General features: G+C 66.4%; 1 protein-coding gene across 7 annotated transcripts in view; it reads right to left on the minus strand.

The window, feature by feature from the left end:
• Positions 1-3114: 3114 nt before the first annotated feature.
• The window catches only part of NFIC (nuclear factor I C), a 40595-nt gene continuing 21235 nt past the window's right edge, over positions 3115-22474 (minus strand). For 3 of the 7 annotated variants that reach the window (XM_035568132.2, XM_035568133.2, XM_035568131.2), the window contains exons 3-11: positions 14822-14893; positions 14390-14464; positions 14112-14235; positions 13365-13489; positions 10915-11043; positions 10637-10821; positions 8579-8738; positions 7333-7418; positions 3115-5053 (exon numbers count right to left, since the gene is read on the minus strand). In XM_035568132.2, the coding sequence (XP_035424025.1) occupies positions 5036-5053; positions 7333-7418; positions 8579-8738; positions 10637-10821; positions 10915-11043; positions 13365-13489; positions 14112-14235; positions 14390-14464; positions 14822-14893 (974 nt within the window). In that variant the 3' untranslated portion in view covers positions 3115-5035. The remainder of the gene's footprint in view (positions 5054-7332; positions 7419-8578; positions 8739-10636; positions 10822-10914; positions 11044-13364; positions 13490-14111; positions 14236-14389; positions 14465-14821; positions 14894-22474) is intronic. The other 4 variants (XM_035568135.2, XM_035568134.2, XM_035568137.2 and 1 more) reach the window with 2 other exon arrangements.

A 22474-nucleotide genomic window follows, 5' to 3' on the forward strand; every position in this document is an offset into this window, starting at 1 on the left:
AGCTGATTGTGGCCACCCCGGGGGGGGGGGGGGGGGGAGGCTGAAAAAAAAAAAATCACGGCGAACGGTTCAAAAATAATAATAATAATAAAAATTAGTGGTCGGCCCCCCCCCTCCCCACCCCCGGCCCCCCCCCCAGCAGACCCCCCCCGGCAGACTGGGTGGTGGGCGGGGGGGGGGGGTTGCATATTCCCTTCGGCTGGGGGCCGTGGCGGGGGGGCAGGATGCGGCCCCTAGCGCAGAGCGGAGCAGTGCAAATATCCCGGGGGGGGGGAGCTCCCTGCCCCCCCCCCGGACCGAGCCTCCCTCCTTGGGGGGGTCGGGGTGCGTGGGGAGGGGGGGGTGAGTCCGTGATTTTTTTTTTTTTTTTGCTTTTTTTGCCTTTTTTAACATTTTCTAAGGTGCTTTTCTTGCCGAGGGCGGGTCTTTAAATTTTTTTTTCTTTTGGGGGGGGGGTGCAGGCCCCCCCTCCACGCAGGCGAAGGCAGCAATGAGGTGAGGGGGGGGGATCCGAGGACCCCACGGGGGATTCCCCACGGCGCGTGGCCCCGGCCCGAGGGGCGCCCGCGCCCCACGCCCCCCCCCCCCACGCCCCGCGGGCTGGGGGGGCCCGGCCGGGGGGGGGGCCGCGCTGCCCCCGCTGCTCCGCTCCGGTCACGGGTGAGAAATGCTTTTTTCCTCATTTTTTTTTTTTTGCTTTAAACTGAATTTTTCTATCCTTAACCCCCTTTTTTTAGGTTTTAGGTTTTAGGTTTTTTTTTTTTTTTTTTACAATTTTCACGGGTTTTTTTTTCCATTTTTTCGTCCATTTTTCTTTTTTTCCTCAACTCGACGCTAAAACTACCGCTACCTGCGTTGCATTGTCCTTGCAGAAACCAACACCGCGCCGTGCAGCTCCGGGAGGGGGGGGGGGGGGGGGGGCTCCTCGGGACCCCCCCCGCCCCCCCCCCAAAAAAAATTTTGACCCCCCCCCCTCCCCGATCTGCACCGACCAGCGCCCGGGGCCCCCGCTGCCCCCTCCACGGGTGACCGAGCCACGACACCCGACCGCGTCTCCTCAGCGCAAAGCAGCAGCGAGGACCCCCCCCCCCGTGTCGTCCCCCCCCCGGCTCGTCACGACCCCCATCGGTCCTCGGCCGCGTGGGTTTTTAAGGCAAATTCTGGATTTTTTAGGGGTGCGCGCGGCTTGGGGGGGGGGAGCTGCAAAGGCCCGGCCGGAGGGGACCCCCCCCCACTCCCCAAGGATGAAGCCGGTGGGGCTGGGGGGGCTGTGTCCCCGGGGGGGGGGGGGGGCACAGCTACATTCACACGGTTCCATTCCTGCCACGAGAGCAGCCGGGCTCAGCCCCCCCCCCCGGCTGGCGGCCCCCAGCCCCATTTCGCATCGTATAAAGGGGGGGGGGGGGGGGTCCCATGCCCCCCCCCCCAAGCTCCCACCCGACTGCGTCCTCACGCCTCGCCCGGACACACTGGGGGGGGGGGGGGACACACATGGGGGGGGGTCCCCACCAGCATCCCGCCGCCCCCCCCTCCTCGCCGCCTTTGGTTGCTGAAAGCAAAAAATAAACGTAAAAATAAAAAATAAAATTAAAATAATTAAAAACAAAAACAAAACCAAAAACGAACAACAAAACAACAAAAGGAAGGAAAAAGAGGCAAAGCGAAGGGGCGCACAGCCCCTGGCCCCCCCGGCCGCCGGGCCCCCCCGGAGCCGCAGCCCAAGGGGTATTGCATATTCGGTGTGTTCGTACAGGGCGCACTCGGCATTAACAACTGGAAGACGTTTACGGGGGGGGGGGAACAAAATCGGTAAAAAAACAGAGAAAAAGGGACTTTCCGGCCCCGCGGCCCAACGCAAGAACACGACATGCAGACGGCGAGCGGGCGGCGAGCGGCCGGGCCCCCCCGGCCCCCCTGCGGCGGGGAGCCCCAGGCATGCAGCTACTCCTGTGCGGTGAGACCGTTTCTGGTAATACTTAGTCTTCGAAGGCAAGGCACATCATGTGGTATAAAATTTCGTGCAAATTAGGAAAACATGGATTTTTTTTTTTTTTTTTACCGCTTTTTTTTTTCTTTTATACAGATTTTTTTTTTTGTTTTTTTTTTTTTGTTTTTCTCTTTTCTGAAGGGGGAAGGTAGAGCCGGTTAATACAGTCTGCCATGCACAGCATCAGCCATCCACGGATGGGTTGAGCCAGGTCACGAGATCCTGTTAAAGCACCATGCAGTTTATTTGTCTTTTTTTTTTTTTTTTTGTCTTTTTTTCATGTGTTTCTTTTTTCATATCCTTAAAAAAAAAAGTTTCCCTCTCCGCCAAGCGCGCTCTCTTTTTTTTTTTGTTTGTTTTTTTCCTTTTTTGTTGTTTGTGGCTTTTCTTCTCATCGTCTTTTGTGTGTGTTTCACATTTTTTTTTCTTTTTTGTTTTTTTTTTTTTTTTTTCCCCGGGATTTCCTGCGTCAGCCCTTTCCCCACGGTGCCACGCTGCGCCCAGGCGGGCAGGATCTGGCCTCGCTGGGCCATCCCGGGGCTGCTTGGGGGGGGGGTGTAAATGCTCTGGGGGGGTGGCGGGGGGCCAGGGGGGGCCGGGGGAGGCGAGCAGGGTGCGGGTGCAGGTGCGGGATGCGGGCGGTCCATGGGGTGCCCCACGGGGTGCCGGCGGCGGCCTTGGGCCATCCCTCGGTGGCTTCGCGCCGGTGTCCCCGCGGCCGTGCCGTCACCTTGCGGGAGGCGTCGGGGCCTTCGCCAGCCCCTGCTCGTCTCCGGGTGCCGCGTGCCGGGTCCCCTGCTCTAAGGCACTGCCCGCGGCGCGGCGCGGCCGGGTCAGACCCGCTCGGTCCCCACGTCCCCTTCCTGGGCGCGGTGACATCTCGCCGTGGGACGGGGCCACCGCCGGGCTCTTCCTCGTGTGCTCGCCGTGAGCGATGCGTTGGTGCCAACGCACTGGTGCCGATGGAGCGATGCTCACCGCGGTGCTGGCACGGCGACGGTGCCGGTGGGCGACGCTGCGTGGCGATGCCCTGGTGCCGGCGCAGCGACGCTCCGGTGCCAATGTGCGGTGCTCCGGTGGTGCCAACGGGTGATGCTCCGGTGCTGGCGTGCAACACTGGGGCCGGTGTGCAAAGCTCGGTGCCGGCATGCGATGCTTGGTGTCACCGCGCGGTGCTCGGTGCCGGCCTGCAGTGCTCCACGCCGGGGTGCAATGCTCCGTGCCGGCGTGCGGTGCTCGGTGCCGGTGTGTGATGCTTGGTGCCAGCGTGCAAAGCTTGGTGCCGGCGTGCAGTGCTCAGTGCCGGTGTGCAATGCTCGGTGCCGGTGTGCGATGCTCGGTGCCGGTGTGCGATGCTTGGTGCTGGCACAGCGATGCTCCAGCACTGGGGGCTCCTTCGGGACCCAGCCCCTGCCGCCCTCCCCGCCGCGCCACGGCGAAATTGAGGCACTTGAAGCAGCGGGCAGGGTGCCCCCGTGGTGGGGCTGGGGCCGGGGGCACGGCGGGGGCTCTGTGGGGGGGCTCCGGGAGTGGCTCTGCGGTCACCTTCACTCTCGTCCTCCTCTTCTCCATCGTTTTTTTAATTAAAAAAACAAAAAACAAAAAAACAAAAAACAAAAAACCAACAAGCCAGCCATCCCAGCAAGCCAGTGCCGGGGGCTCCCGTCTCTTCTTCCTCCTCCTCATTCTCCTCCTCCTCCTTTTTTGTGATTTTTTCTTTTTTTTTGTGTGTTTTCTTTCTTTCTTTTTTTTTTTTTTTTTAAGATTCCCTCTTAAAAGTGCATTTCCTACAAAATGTGCAACACAATCGAACCCTCTCGTCGCAAGTCCACATGGTACCTGTCCACAGGAATGCATAGCTTGGACACACGGACGCACACCCCGGCACAGCCCTGCCCCCCCCCCCCCCCCCCAGGCACCGGGACACACAAGGACACACGGGGACACGTGGGGACACATTGGGACACACAGGGACGCGTGGGGACACGCGGGGACACAGGCTGTGGGGAGCGACGAAGGCATTGCACAAAGACGGGTGACCGGTGTCACACCACGGGGGGAGCGTCCCCACGCCGTGTCCCCGTGGGTAACGGGGCGCCACCGCTGGCACAGGTCCCCAGCCCTGCCCATGTGTCCCCCTGTCCCCAGCCCCTCTCCTGCAAGACCTCCTGCCAGGCCACGCTGGCCACCGCGTTACCGCATCACCGTGTCACCACGCCACCGCACCACCACGCCACTGCATCACCGTGTCACCGTGTCACCGCGTCACCGCGTCACCCCGTCACCGCGTCACCCCGTCACCGCATCACCCGTCCGCAAGGCGCGACCACGGCACGGAGCATCGGACTGGGAGCCACAAGACAGCGAGCGCGGCCGCGGCCACGTCCCGCAGGCGCCGTCAGGACGTGTTCCCCCGAGGGCCACCGCCACCCCCCCGGCCCCCTGAGAGCCTGCATGGGGGTCCCGGGGGGGAGGAGGGCAGCGCGGGGGGGTTTGTTCTTTTCTACTCACATAGAGGCAAGAATGAAAGAGTAAAGACAACTTTGCATAAACAGCCCTCTGGCGAGCGGGGCTGCGGCCCCGCTGCTGCTCCGGGAGCATCGCTGTCACGAGCTGCGTCGGGTCTCGGGCTCGGTCTCGCCGCGGGGCCGGCCGGCGGGGCAAATAGTGTTCGGTTTTTGTTTGTTTTTCTGGCAAATCGGATGTGGATGCGTCGCCGGGGGGGGGGAAGGTCCTTGTAGGGTGTTTTTTTGTTTTGTTTTGTTTTGTTTTGTTTTTTTTTTTTTGTTTTTGTTTTTGTTTTTTTTCTGTGTGTGGGTTGTTGTTGTTGTTGTTGTTGTTGTTTTCCTTTTTAAAAAAGTTTGAACCTTTTCCTTCTTCCTTTCCCTCTCTCTTTCCTTCCGGGATGGGTTTTGCTTGTCGTCGTCGTCGTTAGTTCGTGCTCTCCGTCGTCACCGAAAGGCTGGGCCTGGTGCTCTGGGACGGGGATTTTCCTCTCAGGGTGCCTAAAGCAGAGGAGAAGGGAGGCGAAGGGGTGGCACGGCTGCGTTATCCCAGGTACCAGGACTGCCGGAGAGAAGAGAGAGGCGCCGTTAGTGCTGTGCCCCGTGGGCCGTGCCCCCTGGCTGCGGCAGCCCCCGGGCCTCCGTGCCAGCATGCGCCCCCCTCCCACCCTCCCCGTGCCTCAGTTTCCCCATCTGGAGACGTTGGGGACGGCACGTCCTCGCCACGCAGCCCTGTCCCGCTGCGCCCGCCTGCGTCACCGCACCGCGTCCGATGTCCCCTGTGCCACCGTCCCCGCCGTGCTGCTACCCCATGTCCTCGTTCTGCTAGGGTGTCCCCGAGCCCCCCACCTCCCTGCTGCGCCAGGATCCCCCCCCCCACCCCCGGTGCCGTGTCCCCCTCCCAGGGTCCCCGTGGCACCGTGCCCGGCGTTCCCCGGCCCCAGCAGCAGGACGGGTCCCGCACGTCCCCGCCGTGGTCACTCCTGGAAGCCACCCTCACACCGTGCCCCCCCCAGGCTCCCCACCACCGCCCCACACCCCGAGGCGATTTTGGTGGCGTTTTCGCCCTGACGAAGGCTGGGATGCTCCCCGGGGCTCGCCCCCTTTGGGGACAGCGGCTGTCCCCAGCGCAGGGGGTGGCAGGGCCGGGGGTCCCTCCAGCCCCACTGCCGGCCCCCCACCGCCCTCCCATTGTCTCCGGCCGCCCCAAGTCCAAGTTCATCCCCGATGACCTCATGTCTGGTTTCCGTTGGCAACGAGACAGCTCAGGGGCCTCCGCTTCCCTTAACCCTTCCCGGCCCCGCCATACATGACCCGAGAGCGCCAGGTCTCAGCCACCCTGGCCAGGGACGCCGGTGCCTCCTGCGTCCCCCCCAGCCCTTCTCCGACGCTCCCCAAACCCACCCCACACCTGCGAGCACCCCAGCACCCAACTCTGCGCCACCGGAGAGACCTCCCCGGGTTTGGGGACCTGCCGTGGGTGGCACGTGGCTGGGGACAGCCCCTCCCCGGACACCGCTTTGTTTCCCCCTGCCTCAGTTTCCCCACGCAGAACAAACCTCGCACTCCACAACCGGACACACGGCAGCTCCCAGTGCTGGACAGGAGGACAGGGACACCGCGAACACCTGGCGGTGACCCCCAGGGGGCTGGGGGGACCCCGCTGTGCCCATGCGTGGAGTTGGGGAAACTGAGGCAGGGCGGAGGCTGTGGTCGGCGCCAGACGGGGCACTGCAGGAGGTGCGGGGACCGGGCACCCTGCGTGGGATGGGGACACCCCACTGGAGCCTGGGGGGTTCCGCGGTGCCCCAGGGGATCACTGTGGGGGGGTCACGCCCCCTTGTTGTGGCACAGCACCCCAGTGTGCCCCAAGGCACGGTCGCAGACCCTGAGCGCGCACACCACAGCACCCACGGGTGCCCCTGGCACGGCGCCATCCCCACCCCGTCCCGCCGCCCCGGCACACTGCTGCACCCCGTGGGCACATGGAGGGGTGCGGACCGAGAGGGGAACCTCCCCGGGGTGACCGAGTGGCATCACCCCACGCAGCAGCCAGACCAGCGACCAGCCGAGGCCGACTCGTGTCACGCGTGGGGACCCCTGACCCGGCCCGCCGGCAGTGCCTGCCTCGCTCGCGCCAGCTCGCGAGCTACGGATTAAAAACTGCCCAGCACTAATTAACGGCATCTGGGCAGGCACACGCCACATCCCACTATGCCCCAAGCAGCTGGTGGGCACAGCCGGGTGACGGCGGGGTGCCCGCGCCCTCCTGGAGGGGGGACACGTGGACCCCCCCGGTGTCCCTCGTGCTCAGCGGTGCTGTGGGCACCCAGCTGTGCCGTGGTGGCGCGTGGGGCGCAGCCAGAGCCCGGCAAGGCGCCAGGCGTGGGCACGGCACGGACCCTGGGGACCCTTTCTGGCTGCGAGGCACTGGCGGCGCCTGGTGGCCTGGCACGGGGTGCCTCTGGGGCAGCCCCAGCCCCATGGGGTCACCGGGAGACCCCCATGGCCAGGGCAGAGCTGCCCGTGGGGGGGACGCCACGGTGACAATGCCCACGGTGACAATGCCCACGGTGACAATGCTTGTGGTGGCGGTGCAACGCCCAGAGCAGGGATGCCCGTGGTGGCGATGAGACGGCGGTGATGCCCACGGCACAGAGTCCCACGGCGGCAGTGCCCGCGGCAGAAATGACCACGAGGGAAACAACCACAGTGGCAGTGCCCACGCTTGCCATGCCCACGCTTGCGATGCCCACGGCGGCGGTGCCACAGCGGCGATGCCAGGTTGGTGCTGCCCGGGGCGAGGGCAGGAGGGTCCCCCCAGCAGCCCCCCCGTCTCACCTGTGCCTGATAGATACTCCCAGGATCCCTTGGTCCTAATCCCACGAAGGAACGGTTCGCAGGGGGCGTGCCTGGTGCAGAGTAGGCTGGGGAACAAACGAGAGCTCGTTAACGGGGCTGCGGGCGGCACCGCCATCAGCCCCCCGGGCCAGCCCTGCCCGCTGCAGGACGGGGGTCCCGGGCACCCGGAGCCGGTGGCCGGGTGACGTCCCCGGCCCCGCGGGCCGTGCCGGAGAGCTGTGCCGCACGGTGCCGCGCGGTGCCTGCCGTGGCACGGACGGGTGCCCCTGTGCCACGCAGGCTCTGCGGCGTCAGGACAGGGGTTGCCGGCGTCGCTTGGCCACATCCCCCCAGCTGGGGGCCGGCACTGGGACCCCACTGAGCCCCATGGAGGCCGGGTGGTGGCGGGAGGCCCCGTCCCCCTTGGGGACAGGCAGCACTCCCAGTGCGTCCTTCCTGAGCCCGGGGCGGGGACTGGCACTGCCCGGTCCCCTCACCGTGCCATGGCCCCGTCACTGGCCGGGCCATGCCGTCCTGAACCGTTCCCTCCACGTCGGCCGGGGTTTGATGCGTTCACGCCACCAAAACTCAGCACCCACGCTCCAGCTGGCGGCACCTGGCGCCGTGTCTGCTGGGGACACGCGGCCTCACAGGGTACCGGGGGTGTCCCTTGGGCGCAGTGGGATGGGGACGTTCCCCACCCCATGCAGCGCCACGGTGGCACAGTGTCCCACCGCCGCAGCATGTGCCCCGAGGCAACCCCAAAATCCTCCTGCCCGAGGCGCTGCAGCCCCCCGAGGAGGAGCGGAGGGGAGCCAAGCTCGTCAGCCACCGCTGCTAACGAAGCCTGACGTCGAGGTTTCGGGGGGCTTTGCAAGCACTCCTGGACCCCCATGGCAATGAGAGGACGATGCCCCAGCGCAGAGCCTGGCGCCGCACCGCTCCCCGCAGCACCGCACCGCTGGGGAAACTGAGGCAGGGAGAGGCGAGGAGCCTCCCCCCTGCGCCCACCCTGGGGGCTGCGGCTCTGCTGCCCCGTCCCGCTCCGCCGGCCGCCCGGGAGGGACGCGGGGCTCGTGCCGGTCCCTGGGACCAACTCCGAGCCCGCCCGGGGGACGTCGGGCGAAGCGCCCGCGCCGCCCTGCCTGAGACCCAGCAAACTCATTGCGTGCATCGCCTCCGGCAGCACCCCGGGGTGGCGAGAGGAGGGGGCCGGCGGGAGGGTGGGCGCCGCGGGGGTGCTTACTGGGTGACGTCGGTGAGGTCGTCCCTCCCTCCGAAGTTGTCGTGGTGGATTTGGTGTCAGGAGAGACGGCCAACCGGGGCATGCCAGGGGGAGGTGGCGGCGCCAGCATCTGCGTGGGCAGGTAGTGGCTGGGCACTTTCACTTGACCACTTCCATTTAACTGGGGACACAACACAGACAAAAAACAAACAGCAAAAGCCATTAGGGAGGCACAGGCGGCAGCGGCGAGGCCGGGCCCTGCGCGGCGCGGAGCGTCCCTCGGTGACACGAGTTTGGTGGGTCTCAGAGCAGCCCTGAGCGGACGGCGCCGGCGAGCCCTGGCACGGGGGGAGCAGAGCCACGGAGCGGGGACAGGGTGGGGGTGATGCCGCGGGACCCCTTGGAAGCGGGGAGGGGGCAACCCGCTGCAGCGGCCTCCGAAGGCTCCTCTGCAGCCTCCCCGTGGCGGAGCCTGGTGGAGGCTGCTCCCCCCCCGCCGGCCTGGAATCCATCCCGAACTAGCCCGATCCTGAGCCCCTGCATGGGGAAGGGCGGTTGTGCCCCTCACCCTGGCATCAGGCCTTGCTGGTGCTGGGCAGGGGGTCCTCAAGACCCTCTGCGTCCGGTGGCGGAGCCAGGATACGGAGGCACGGGGTATGGAGGCACCGAGTATGGAGGCACGGGGTACGGAGGAATGGGGTACGGAGGCACGGCATGCAGGAGGGACCAAAGCCACCCCTGCCCCTGGCCTTGGCACAAAAGGAGCCCAGTGCTGGGTGTGTGGGGTGCGTGGGGGGCTGGGTGTGTGGTGCATGGGGTGTGTGGGGTGCGTGGGGGGCTGGGTGTGTGGTGCATGGGGTGTGTGGGGTGCGTGGGGGGCTGGGTGTGTGGTGCATGGGGTGCACAGGGTGCTAGATGCACAGGGTACTGGGTGCACTGGTACTGGGTGCACAAGCTGCTGGGAGCACGGGGTGTGGGTTGCCTGGTTTGCTGGGTGTACAGGTGTGGGGTTGTGAAGGTTGTTGGGTGCACAGGGTGCTTTGTGCAGAGGGTGCTGGTTACATGGGGTGCTGGGTACACGGGGTGTGGGGTGCATGGCATGCTGGGTGCATGGGGTGCATGGGGTGTGGGGTGCATACAGTGCTGGTTGCACAGGGTGTTTGGTGCAGGTGGTGCTCTGCGCACAGGGTGCTAGGCGCACGAGGTGCTGGGTGCACGGGGCACTGGGTGTGCAGGGTGCTGGGTGTGCAAGGTGCTGGGTGCATGGGGTTCTGGGTGTGCAGGGTGCGGGGTGCACGGGGTGCAGGGTGTGCAGGGCACTGGGTGTGCAGGGTGCTGGGTGTGCAGGGTGCTGGTGTGCAGGGTGCTGGGTGCATGGGGTGCAGGGTGTGCAGGGCGTGGGTGTGCAGGGTGCTGGGTGCGCAGGGCACTGGGTGTGCAGGGTGCTGGGTGCGCAGGGCACTGGGTGTGCAGGGCGCTGGGTGTGCAGGGCGCTGGGTGTGCAGGGTGCTGGGTGTGCAGGGTGCTGGGTGCACGGGGTGCTGGGAGCACAGGGTGAGGGAAGGCGCAGAGCAGCACGGCGGGCCCCTGCCACCCCGGGGTGACGCAGCAGGACGCGGCGCAGCGGCGGGCCGACGGGTCACCAGCCTCTGTGCAGGCGGCCGGGGCACGGCGGGCCCAGCGCTCTGCCGGGCGCACTCCAAGACGGTGCCTCTCCGGAGACGGTCACATCCACGGCCGGACACCCCGCTGTCCCCCGCGTCCCCAGCCCCAGGTGACGGCTCAGCCCCGCAGGTCCCAGGGGACCGCAGCCCCAGCGCCGGAGAAACGAGGTGCGCCGACTCCACCCGCGCACCGAACCAACGCCGACGCTCGTCCGGAGCCGCCCAGCCCTGACCACCGGGTGCCGGCACCCGGCTGCCACCAGAGCCCCCAACCCCCGCCCCGTGCGGCGGCGGCGGAGCCCCCCGACACCGCGCGTCCCTGCCTCCGGGTGACGATGCTCGGGGAGACCGCGTTCCCCTCGGGGGTACCCCCGACGGCGGGGATGGTGATGGTGACGGGGTGCGGGACCCTTACCGGTCCGGGCTGCTGGTTGGACGGGTCACAGGCCAGCGAGACGAGATCTTTCAGGGGGTCCTGTGGGTTGAGATGAGGCGGGTACCGTATGGCCGTGTGGGGGAAGTAGGTGGAGGCCGTCTGGGGGAGAATCGAGGTGGTGGGGAAATGCAGCGTGGACGAAGGGTGCGGGCTGCGAGCGATACCTGCGGGACAGAGAGGCAGAGGGGACGGGCGGCGTCACCGGGAGCCCCCGGTCTCTGAGCCCCGCGCCGACCCCGCGCTGGCCCCGTGCTCACCGCTGTGCACCGCGATGACGGGACGGTGGTGCTGCGTGAAGCTGCTCAGCCGGGGCGAGGAGTCCTGGGGCGACGGGCTGTTGAAGGGCGACTTGTCCATCTCCGTCTTCTTCACGGTGGGGGAGATGCCTGGGGGGGCAGGGGGAGGCGTTACGGCCCGCGCGCCCCCAAAGTGCCCGGCCTTGGGGTGCTGGGCTCGTTTGGGGGGCACCCTGGGGAGGGTGTGCGGGTGCATGAGGGGTGCACGGGTATGAGAGCACCTGGGGGTGTGTGGGTGGGTGTGCACCGGCACGTGGGTGTGCATCACTGGGTATGCACGGGGATCTGTGTGCATGTACGTGCACACACGTGTGCAGGGGGCTGTGCATGTACACCAGCACCTGTGTGCACCTGTGTGCAGTGTGCATTCGGGTGTTTGTGTACGCACGCATGTGCACGCATGTGTGTGTCTGCGTGCGCTTCGGCCGCGTGCACAGTTGTGTATGGGTGTGCATGCATGTGCACACAGATCCGCATGTGTGTGCACACGTGTGCAGGCGTGCATGCATGTGCTTCAGCACGAGTGTGCGTACATCTGTGTGCACAGTTGTGCATGCGTGTGCAGGTGTGTGCCTAGATTTGCACGCTGATCTGCATGTGTATGAGCTCGTGTGCATATGCGTGCGTGTGCATCAGCACAATGCTGTGCATTCGTGAGTGTGCACACGTGCACGTGTGTTCATGCATGTGCATCAGCATAGCACGTGCACCTGTGTGCACAATTGTGCATACAAGTGTGCATCTGTGTGCACAGAGCAATGCATGTGTGTGCGTGGGGCTGGGCTCCCCCTCTCCACGGTGCCCGTGGGCCCAGGGACCCCCCGCACCCCCTGACGTGGGGCAGGACCCCACACCAGCGCCCGGGGGGCTCCACGCTCGCCCGGGGCAGGACACCCCGGTCCCTAAAGGGCCAGGCGGGCGCGGGGGCTGGCGGGTTAATCCCCCCGCAGCTTTAGCTCTGGCCATTTGGCCCAGGCGCCGTTAATGGGTTTAGCCCCGTCTGAGACGCTCGTTTAGGAGGATTTCCCGGAACATCCAGTACGGGATTGCCGTAAAACCCCCGGCCACGGCTGAGCACGTCCCGCCACCCCCCCGCCACTGCCGGGATCAGGCCACCATGGTGGACCCCGTGCACGCCGGCGCACACGTGTGTGCATGGCCCCGGCGGCCTCCTGCCCTCCCACTGGCCTCTGTGGGGCACGGTGTCGGCCCTGGGGGCACGGAGTGGGTCCTGAGCACGTATGGAGCACAGTCCTGGTCCACGTGGGGCACAGCCTGGGACCATACAGGGCACAGGCCCAGATCAGGATGGGGCAAAGTCCTCAGCCCATATGGGGCACAGACCCTGGCCTATTCGGGGCACAGTCCCCAGACCACATAGGGCACAGTCTCTGGCACGTACAGGGCACAGCCCCTGCATGTATGGGGCCTTGGGGGCTCCTGTGGGGCTGGCCCCATCTTTGGGACAGCCCAGCTCCTAGGGAGGGCAGTGCAGTGACCCACAGCAGGCTTGGGGGTCCGACCCCAAGGGCTGAGCCCCCAAATACCCAGAAACATCACCAACAGGAAAAATCCTCTCTGGAATTAAAACCCCATCTGGGGACAGTTTTTCTCGCATTGCACACACTCCCTTGCTCGGCTCACCCCCCCAAATTCCCATTTATTTGCTTTCTGCCAGCATCCTGCATGCTTTCTGACAGGCTCCGTGCCCCCAGCCCTGCTCCTCAGCATCCCTGCGGCCACGGGATGGGGTCCAGTGGGGTGTGGAGGCTGGGCTGGATCCTGCCCCGTTGCCGGGGGTGCAGGATGGTGGGATAAAAGCGTAGGGGGCTCCGCCGCCTGCAGCCCCACGAAGGCACCCTGGGGCGTGGGAGCCGCCGTGCCAGCCCCGCAGCATCGCTTTAATTAGCCCAGCCCGCCCCGGCCCCCCCTTTTTCTTAATGAACAGCTAATTGGGGCTGTCTAGACAGGAAAGGGAAAAAAAAAAAAAAAAAAAAAAAAAAAGCAAAGCAAGAAAGAAATCTGTCCACAGCGAGCGCGGCAGCCGTGGGGCTGGGAGAGGCCAGTGTGGGGCTGGCCCTATAGGGAGGCTGTGCCTAAATGGGGGGGGGTCTCATAATAGCATTACGGCACCTACAGAGAGTCTGTGCCTCAATGGGGGTCCCTATAGCAACCCCACAGCACCTATAGAGTGATTGTGCCTAAACAGGGGGGCCTATAGCGGCACCAGGGCACCTATAGAGAGGCTGTGCATAAACAGAGGGGCCCATAGCAGCACCATGGCACAGGCGCTGCGCCTGTGCTTCCGCAGGGGTGCCCGCCCTATAGCACCACGACAGCACCCGCAGGGAAGCACCGGCCTGCTGGTGCCCCAAAGCAGCCCCTATAGCGAGGCAGCCCCCGGCACCTACCCCCTTCCATGTCTTCTGTCCAGTTGCGGCTGCTACTCGTGGGCGAGTTGGAGGAGGTGTAGTACTCGCCCCCGGGGCTCGTGTCGATGTCGTCCTCCATGGAGCCCGACTTGTGCCGTTTGCTCCTGGGGACAGCGAAGGGTCAGGCTGGCCGTGTCCCCTGCCTCCCCGTCCCCCCTGTGGCACCCTGCGCCCCGGCACCTCGCTGACGTGCTGCCACACAGACACAGCTGGAGCACTACTGCAGCGGTGAGCCAGCCATGCGGGCCCCATCCTGCCCTTGTGCCACGGTCCCCTGCCACTTCCTGACCTGGGGGTGACACGGAGCCACAGAGGGCTGAGCTGTGCCGTGCCCGTGGTGATGCACCCTGAGCCCTGCAGCCGGCAGCACCCAGTGCACCAAAAGTGCAGCTGGGGTGCCAAAACCGTGCTGGGGTGCCCAAATCATGCTGGGGTGCCAAAACTGTGCCAGGATCCCCAAATTGTGCTGGGGTGCCCAAAATGTGCCGGGGTGCCAAAACCATGCTGTGATGCCAAAGCTGCACCGTGGCACGGGGACAGGCAGCCAACATGCACCCTTTCCTTCGCCCACTCCCCCAGCCCGTGCCATGGGCACCCATGGGTGCTGGCAGCTGCCGTCGGGGCGCAGCGCACGCAGCAGGACCTGACCTGCCCGCGCCGTCCCACGCGGCGTGGCAGCGCGCGGCTGTGCCTGGGCCGGTCCTGGCATCGCACCGCGGCACCTACCCGCTGGAGGAGGTGCTGGGCAGCGTCCTCCTCATGCCCGTGCTGGAGGGGTTCAGGTCGTAGGCCAGGTGGCCCTGCAGCTCCCCCAAGGAGAAATTTGGCCCCGTGCCTGTCACCACCGGTGCTGCGGGGAGAGGATGGTGTCAGCAAGGGCTCGGCATCACCCCATGGTGGCACTGGTGTCCCCCCCCAGCCCACCCCAAAACCCGCCCCAGTGCCACCACGGTGCTGGAGAAGGGTTTTTGTTTGTTTGTTTCTGGGGGTCCCCGGGCACTCACTTCGGGACACCTGGATGAGCTCGGTGACGCTGAACACCCCCGAGGTCACGAAGCTTTCCTGGAAGTCTGTCGAGTCTGCACAGGAGAGAGGGGAGGGCGCTGAGAGGGGGTAGGGGGCCCGGTGCTGCCCCCGTGCCCCCCACATCTCCCCAGGGCACCCGTGGGAGCGGGGGGGGGGGCTGAGCTGTGACCCCCCCCACCCCTTCCTGTGCCTCCCATCTGCGTCCTCAGGGCCGTCCATGCTGCAGTGGCCTGGGGACAGGCTCTGGTGTCCCCTGTAGATCCACAGCTATGGGGTGCTGAGCCCTGGCCCCTCTGCTCCCATATCCTCATTTTGGCCGCAAAGCCACCCAGGACATGAAGGAGGACATGAACACCCCATGGTGGTGGCACCGCAGGCACCCCACACGTCCCCGCCGTGTCCTCACTTACCCAGCGTGATGGGCTTGCTGTCCTCCTGGTCCGAGCCGATGCCCGTCCGGGGGCTGCTGCTCTGCTCGGAATCTGCAAGACAGAAAATCAGGGTGAGCTGCTGGGGAAACTGAGGCACGGGGAGGCTGGCTGGGGACGTCCTGGGGATGTGACCAAGCTGGCACGTCACCTACCACCAGTGGAGCCTGTCCCCTCCCTGCAGGCCCTGCTGAGATGGGGACCAGGCCCCACGGTGGTGGGGCTGGGGACGGCCCCGTGTGGGTTACAGGCGATGCTCCCCACCACGGCCAAACCCTCACCGGCGAAGGGCCGTGACCTGAGGCTGGGGGACGGCCAGCATCCTTGGTGACATCCCTGCCCCGCGTGCCCGCGCGTCTTATCTAAAAATACCGGCGCAGACGCTGAGCTCAGCAGCCCCGCAGCCCCGACCCGCTGCCAGCAGCCTCGGGAGCATCCCTCCTCCCAAACCCACCGCCGCACCCCGGCACACGGAGCACACTTCGAGTGCATCCCCGGTGCCTTCGGAGCCCTTCCAAACACTTGGCGATCGGCTTTTTATTTTTTTTTATTTTCAAATTTTTCCCCGTTTCCCCCCTCCTTCCTCCTCCTCCTCCTCCTCCTCCCATCCCTTGGCCTTCGGCATCGCTCTCGCAGCTTTGGCTGATGCCGGGAAAAGGCTGAGACAATCCAAACAGCGCAGTCAAAACACATCGGCCCGCCGCTGCCAGCCAGCCTGCCGTGGCGTTTTGTTTCTTTCTTTCTTTTTTTTTTTTTTTCATTTAATTCTTTCCTTTATTTTCTCCCCCTTTTTTCGCCCTCGCCCCCCCAGCCTCTCGTGTGCGCGCCTCCCGGCTCGGTTATTTTTGGCCACCGCGGCGAAGCCACACGGGCGGCAGGACCGCACCGCCCCCCGCCCCGACACCCCCACTTGGCGTCGATGCCGGGCGCAGCCATTTTGTCTCCCTCCCCTCCCCAATTTCCAGCCTTCCCCCCCCCCCCCTTCTTTTTTTCCCTGCGCCCGCCCGACAGCCATTTTGTGCCGGCGGCATCGCCGCATCCCGCCCCGACGCCGCATCCCGCCCCATGCCCAAGCGCTTGCCCGCGCTCGGCTTCCTCCAGGCAGCCATTTTAGGGAGCAGAAATTCCCCCAGCACCGAGCTTGGGGTTGGCTCCCCCCAACCTTTTTTTTTTTTCTTTTTTTTTTTTTTTTTTTTCCCCTTCTTCCCTTTATATTCCCACTTGGAAAGCCATTGTGCACCCAGGCAGGAGCTGGCTCCCCAAGCACAGGGGTGCGAGCCGGGGCAGGGGGCAGCGGCAGGGACCCCCCTGTGCGCCCGTGGGCACCCGCGGGCCGGACACGGCCCCTCCTCGCCGCTTAAAACAACAAATCTCGCAGTGGCTCTGGAAGTGGTTAGCGATGGAGCCCGGCCAAGGCACGGGGCGGCGGCTGGCGGTTACAGCCCCAGTGCCGCGGCCCCACGCCCCCTGAGGTGCCCCCCGCTGCCCCGGTTCACCCTGAGGAGCCTCCCAGCGCCCCGGTGCGGCTCTCCCCACCCCTGAGACCTTTCCCATGGCCTCTGATTCGTACCAAGACACCGCACATGGGTCCTTCGGTCACCGAGAGGTGCCCCTGAGGCCCGAGGCCTGAGGCCCGCTTGGGGATGTTCCACGTGATGCCCCCCGGTGCCTCCCGGGGCCTGTTGGTCACCCCAAGATGCCCCCCATGGCCCCATGCTCCCCCCAGACACCGCCCGCAGCCTCACGGCCATCCCACAGCACCCACAGGGCCTGGGCCCTGCACCCAGGTGCAGGGTGCTCCGCATGGTGCTCAGCTCACCCCGAGACGCCCCTCGTGGGCCCTGGGCCTTCTCCAAGATGACCTCCATGGCCCCTTGGTCATCCCAAGACCCCCCGCAATGGTCTCTGCTTACCCCAAGACACCCCTTGTGGGCCCTGACCCCTCCACAGCCCCTGCTCCCCCCGAAATGCCCCTCGTGGGCCCTTTCTCCCCTCCCAGGATGCGTCCCCCGGCCCTTTGCTCTTCGGCATGCCCCATGTGGGCCTTTACAGCCCCCTCAAGACGCCCCCCGTGGCCCTGTGACCATAGTTTCCTCACCCCAAGGTGCCCCCATGGCTCCCCCCAGGCCCCCCGACATCTCCCTGGCCCTTTGGCCATGCCAACCCCTCCACAGCCCTTTGCACCCTCAAGATGCCCCACGCAGTCCTTCGCCCACCCCGAGCCGCCCCATCCCAGCCCTGTTTGTCCCCCCGGGGGTACCCCAGGACTCCTCCCTCCCCAAGACCCCCCCCGTGCCCCCGCACCCTACACCAGCTCAGCTTCACCCAGTGTCAGCACATCGGGGTGCCCCTGCTCACTGCCCACCACCCTGGTGCTGCCCCGTGCGGGGAGGTGTGGGGGGGTCCCCCAAACGCACCCCACTTTGGGGATCGGGGCCCGCCCAGCTGCTGGGGGCCGCGGCGGTGCGGCCGGGCGTGCGTGCCAGCACTTTTCTGGCTGCCTCCTCGCGGCGCAGCGGCCGGCCAAGCTCTGCTCTCACCGCCATGTGACGGCTGCCTGCCGCCGGCCAACGCTCGCTAAAATGGCGAAGGAGCCACCGCCGCGACGCTCGGCCCCCCCCAGGGGGACTCTGGGGGGCTGGGGGGGGGGGTCCCCCATCCCCAAGCGTTGGGGCTGCTCCACCTGCACCCGGCACGGAGTTCGGCTGCGCCGGGGAGGTGCCCCCCGCTACGTGACCCCCCCCCCAGGTGTCGGTGCTGGGACCCCCTTTTTCAGGCTGGGCTTTCCCACCCCGCACCTCCACCTTGGGGTGTGGCGGGGTCGCCGGTGTGGGGGCAGCAGGGACAGGATGGGGACACGCAGGGCACCCCCTGCCCATCAGTGGGGAGCCATGGGGAAGGGGTTAAGTGCCAGCGTGTCCCCCCCCCCCCCCGCCCCCCCGCCCTGCCGCGCTGCACCGAGATCTCAGTGCCCAAACAGGTCAATAGCTCGTCCTCTTAAAAATAGAAAAGTGCATGCCCAGGGAGGGGGGGGTGAGCGGTGGGGGGGCAGCGAGGGCTGCCCAGGCGCGCTGGCAGCCTGGCCCCGTGCCACCCATTGAATTACGGCCGCCCCGGCCCCGCGCGCTGGCAGGGTGCCCCCGGCCCCACAGCGGCTCCCTGCCCACGGCCCCGCCGCTTGGGAACAGGCTCCCCCCCGGCAGCCCCCGGGCTTGGCGGCCCCAACCGGGGCTGTCCCCAGGGGGGGTCCCCGCCGGCCGGGCTCCCCCCCAGGGCTGAGGCCCTGGCTCAGGCTGCGGGAGAGCCCTGGCGCCGTGCCCGAGCGCTTACGGTAACAGGGCACGGTGTTACCGGCAGCGGCGCTGGGCGCAGGCGCGGAGGCTGGGGGTTGCTGGGGGATGCTCAGGGCTGGAGGGGGGGGCGTTGGGACCGCTGGGTGATGGGCACCCGTGCTCCAGGCTCCTGCTCTGTGCCTCAGTTTCCCCTTGGGGGGGCTAATCCCCGTCCCCCTCTCTCCCTCCGTGGCAGAGCGGCCCCAGCATCTCCAACCGCGCTGCTCCCAGGTGGGTCTGGCCAAACCCACCGCAGCGGGCATCAGTAGGGCCCAGAGTGAACAGCCTAACTGGGCTGCCTGTGGGAACCTGAGCACCATGGAGCTGTGGAGAGGCTGTGGGGGGGTGATTTGGACCCCTCCCCCCGCCCCTCCTAGCGACCCCCCCGTTGTTCGCACTGCTCTGAGCAGCTCTCCCCGTCCCGCCGCCCCTTATGTAAACCCCGGCACAGCCCCGCTTGTGTAACCTCCTTTGCGTAACGCCCCCCCCCCCCCCCGACGTGCCGCACTAAATCCCAGCTCAGCCTCGTGGGCTGGGGGCACCGGACCCCCCCCAGCACCCCCCAGTGCCTCCCCAGCACCTGCAGCCCCCAGGGTGCTATGAGTTTGCCAGGTCTCAGCCCGAGCTTTCCCCCCCCCCAACCAGCACCACCACCACCACCCCCACCCTGCAGCAGGGCGCGGGGCCCCAATCTTTTTGTGCTGTGGGGGGGAGCGGGTGGAGTTGTCCCCCCCAAGGACTGGGGGTGGCGGGGACGCATCCCGCTGCCACGTTCGCCGGCTGCAGCCAGCTGGCCCAGGCAAGCGGCCGGCGCCTGCGAGCTCCAGCGCGCTGGGAGCGAGCTCCTGTCCTCGGCCGACCCCTGCGGGAGCGGGGAGACAGCGGCGGCGGCGCAGGGGGGGCGCGGGGGGGACCCGGCCCCCACCGAGGGCAGCTAGGACGTGGCTGGGCCACAGCCAGCGACAGCGGGGACAGATGGCAGCGGACAAAGGGATGGGGCTGGGGGAGTGAGGGGAGGGGGGGCTCAGCCCCATTGTCTGTCCCCCTGCCCTGCAACAACGTGGGATGTGGTGGGGGGGTCCCCTGAGATTGTGGGGGGGTCGGGGTGCCCCCTCCCTCAGCTGGTGTGGGGCTGGCGGCTGGAAAGGGGAATGGGAAGGGAAAGGGAAAGGGGAAGGGGAAGGGGAAGTGGAAGGGGAAGGGGAAGGGGAAGGGGAAGGGGAAGGGGAAGGGAAAGGGAAAGGGAAAGGGAAAGGGAAAGGGAAAGGGAAAGATAAGGGAGAGGGAGAGGGGGAGGGAGAGGGAGAGGGAGAGAAAAAAAAGAAAGAAAAAGAAAAAGAAAGAAGAAGAAAAAAGAAAAAAAAAAGAGAAAAAAAAGAAAAAGAAAAAGAAAAAGAAAAAGAAAAAGAAAAAGAAAAAGAAAAAGAAAAAGAAAAAGAAAAAGAAAAAGAAAAAGAAAAAGAAAAAGAAAAAGAAAAAAGAAAAAGAAAAAGAAAAAAAGAAAGGAGGAATGAAAAAAAGAAGGAAAGAGAAGAAAGAGAAAGGAAAATGAATAAAATAGGGAAAGAAAGAAAAACAAAATGAACGGAGGGCAGGACAGAGGGTAACGAGGGAGGAGAAGGGTGATGACCGGGGGGGACCAGAGGGTTCCTGGCCTGGCCCCCAGCACTGCCCCTGCTGCCCCTCCCAGCCAGACCCGCTGCACCCTGACCTGTCCTGGGCCTCTCGCCCCTGCCCCAGGGCATGGCACAGCCCCACAGGACAGCCCCACGGCACGGCACAGCCCCCCAACACGCCTGTGCCCCCAACCTCCCTGTGACACCCCCCCCATGCACACGCCCCCCCGGGCACTGCTCCCAGTGCACTGTGGCAATATCCCTCCCGCGGCTGGGGGGGGGACCCTGGCCCCAGCTGCCGGTGCCAGCCGGGCACGGGGGCTCGGCGGCGTCTGTCCCCTCCCCTTTCCCGTGCCCACGGCCGCCGGCGGGGGCAGGAGAGCCGCTGGCATCTGCCACCCCAGCTGTCCCTCGCCAGCGCGGCACGGAGCCAGGCGCCCGGCCAGGATGGCAACTGCGGCCCCGGGGAGGGCACGGCGCTTGCCAGCGCGGGGGGACGGCGGGTGGCCAAGGCGGGGGACGGCAGGTGCTGGCAAGACGCACGGCGTTCATCTTTTATTCATCGGGCGACGAGCGGCACGGCCAGCAGCTCGGTCCCTTCGCCGTGCCCGAGGACGGGGACGTTCCCCTCGCACCCGGTGCCAGGTCCCGAGGGCTGCGCTCGCTGAGCACGGGGCAGCTCGGTGCGCTGGTGACGCTGTGCCCGCAGCTCGCTCTGGCCCGGGGGGATGCTGGCAGAGCCCCCTGCCCCTGGGGATGTGGGGACACGGGGCCGGGCACCGCGGGGTGCCGGGGACGCCCTGACCTCCCAAGGGTGCGTCGAGCCAGGAGCTCCGCGCGCCAAAACCGCACCGGGCACCGGCACGGAGAGGGGACGGGAGCGTGGCCCTTGCCATGGGGACACCCCCGGGGGGGTGACAGTGCCGGGGACAGGAACCCTGGGATCAGCACCCCACCCCGCGTGCCCCTCCCTACGCTGCCGTCCACTTTCCAAAACACAGCTCCCGCAGCCTGGAGATTCTCTGATGGCTAATAACATTGTGCACTTTTGGGGGTGTGGGGGGGCGTCTCCCCTCCCAGCCTCAGGGCTCTGCCTATCTCCAGGACCTCAGCCTCGGCTCCCCCCATCCGTTTGGCTGCGAGGGGAGCGATACCTGGAGCTGGGGGGGGTGGGGGGGGCTAAGAGGGGGGAGTGTGTGTTTATCTGGCTGCTGGGGGGGGTTATCAGGGCCCACCTGCCCGCCAGCGCCCCATGTGTGTCTGCGAAAGGCAGACTCCAAATATTGCGCACCCCGACAGCCTCCCCATTGATATTTTTGCTTGGGGCGGGGGGGGTAACGCCTGCTCCTCCAGCCGGGGGGGTGCTGCACGGCCGCTTGGCACCGCCAGCCTGGCACGGGCAGCGGGCAGCGGGCACGCTCGGGCCGGGCGCCCTGGCACGGGTTCCCCCGGCAGATTGGTGCCATCTGCCTCTCGCCGGGCTGGGGAGGGGAGATAAGGGGCTGCCAGGCCTGGGGGGGCCGCTGCAGCGTGCCAGGGGGAGCGCGGTGCCCCCCCACTCCCGGGCTCGCTGCCTGACCCCCCCCCTCCCACACCCCGGCGCCCATCTGCTCGCCCCGTTGGGCTCAGCCAAAGGGCACTGCTGGGGGAAGCTCACGGCAGGGCAGAGCCCAGGCGCCCCCTGCACCCCCCCGCCCTGCTGGGGCCATCGCTGCGGGGTCCCCCCCATCCCGGAGCACCCCAAAAGGGTGCAAGGGGCCCCGTTCTCCTGGTTCCCCGTGCTCCCAGTACCTGGGGGTGCAGGGGTGGGGTGTCGGGGTGGGGGCCACGGAGATGGGGCTGCAGGGTTGCAGCACAGCCCCCCCCCTCCCCCCCCCCGCACGCTGCTGCCGTAGGGAGCAGTTGGGAGGAATCTCTCCGTAATGCTTCGAAGGTCCTGGCACAATCGACTGGGGAGATTGATTACCATTTTACTGCAATGCTTTTGACTTTCACCAGCGACCTCCGAGCTTCCCCCCCCCCCCTCGCCCCCCCCCCCCCCCCCCCTCCGCTGCACACCCAGCTCTGGGCTGCAGCGCCAACCCCTCCCCCACTGCGGTGTGCAGAGCCCAGCCCTGCACCCAGCCTGCACCCAGCCTGCAGCCAGCCTGCAGCCAGCCTGGAACACCCTGCACCCATCCTGCACCCGGCCTGCACCCTGCACTGCAACCAGCCCTGCTCCTGGCCCTGCACCCAGCCTGCAGCCAGCCTGTGAACACCCTGCACTCACCCTGCACCCGTCCTGCACTCATCCTGCGCCCTGCACTGCAACCAGCCCTGCACCCAGCCTGCACACAGCCTGCAGGCATCCTGCACCCGTCCTGCACCCTGCACTACAACCAGATCTGCTCCTGGCCCTGCACCCAGCCTGCACCCAGCCTTGCAACCAGCCTGTGAACACCCTGCACCAGTCCCGCACTCATCCTGCACCCTGCACTGCAACCAGCCCTGCTCCTGGCCCTGCACCCGCCCTGCACCCAGATCTGCACCCAGCATTGCAACCACCCTACAAATGCCCTGCACCCATCCTGCACCCAGCCTGCACTCAGTTCTGCACCCAGCATTGCACCCAGCCCTGGCTGCAGCGCTGCACCCACCCCAGCACCCATCCTGCACCCAGCCCTGTAGGGAGCACCCAGCGTGCCGTG

The sequence above is a fragment of the Cygnus atratus genome, chromosome 26 (assembly GCF_013377495.2).
Source record: "Cygnus atratus isolate AKBS03 ecotype Queensland, Australia chromosome 26, CAtr_DNAZoo_HiC_assembly, whole genome shotgun sequence".
NCBI classification, from domain to species: domain Eukaryota; kingdom Metazoa; phylum Chordata; class Aves; order Anseriformes; family Anatidae; genus Cygnus; species Cygnus atratus.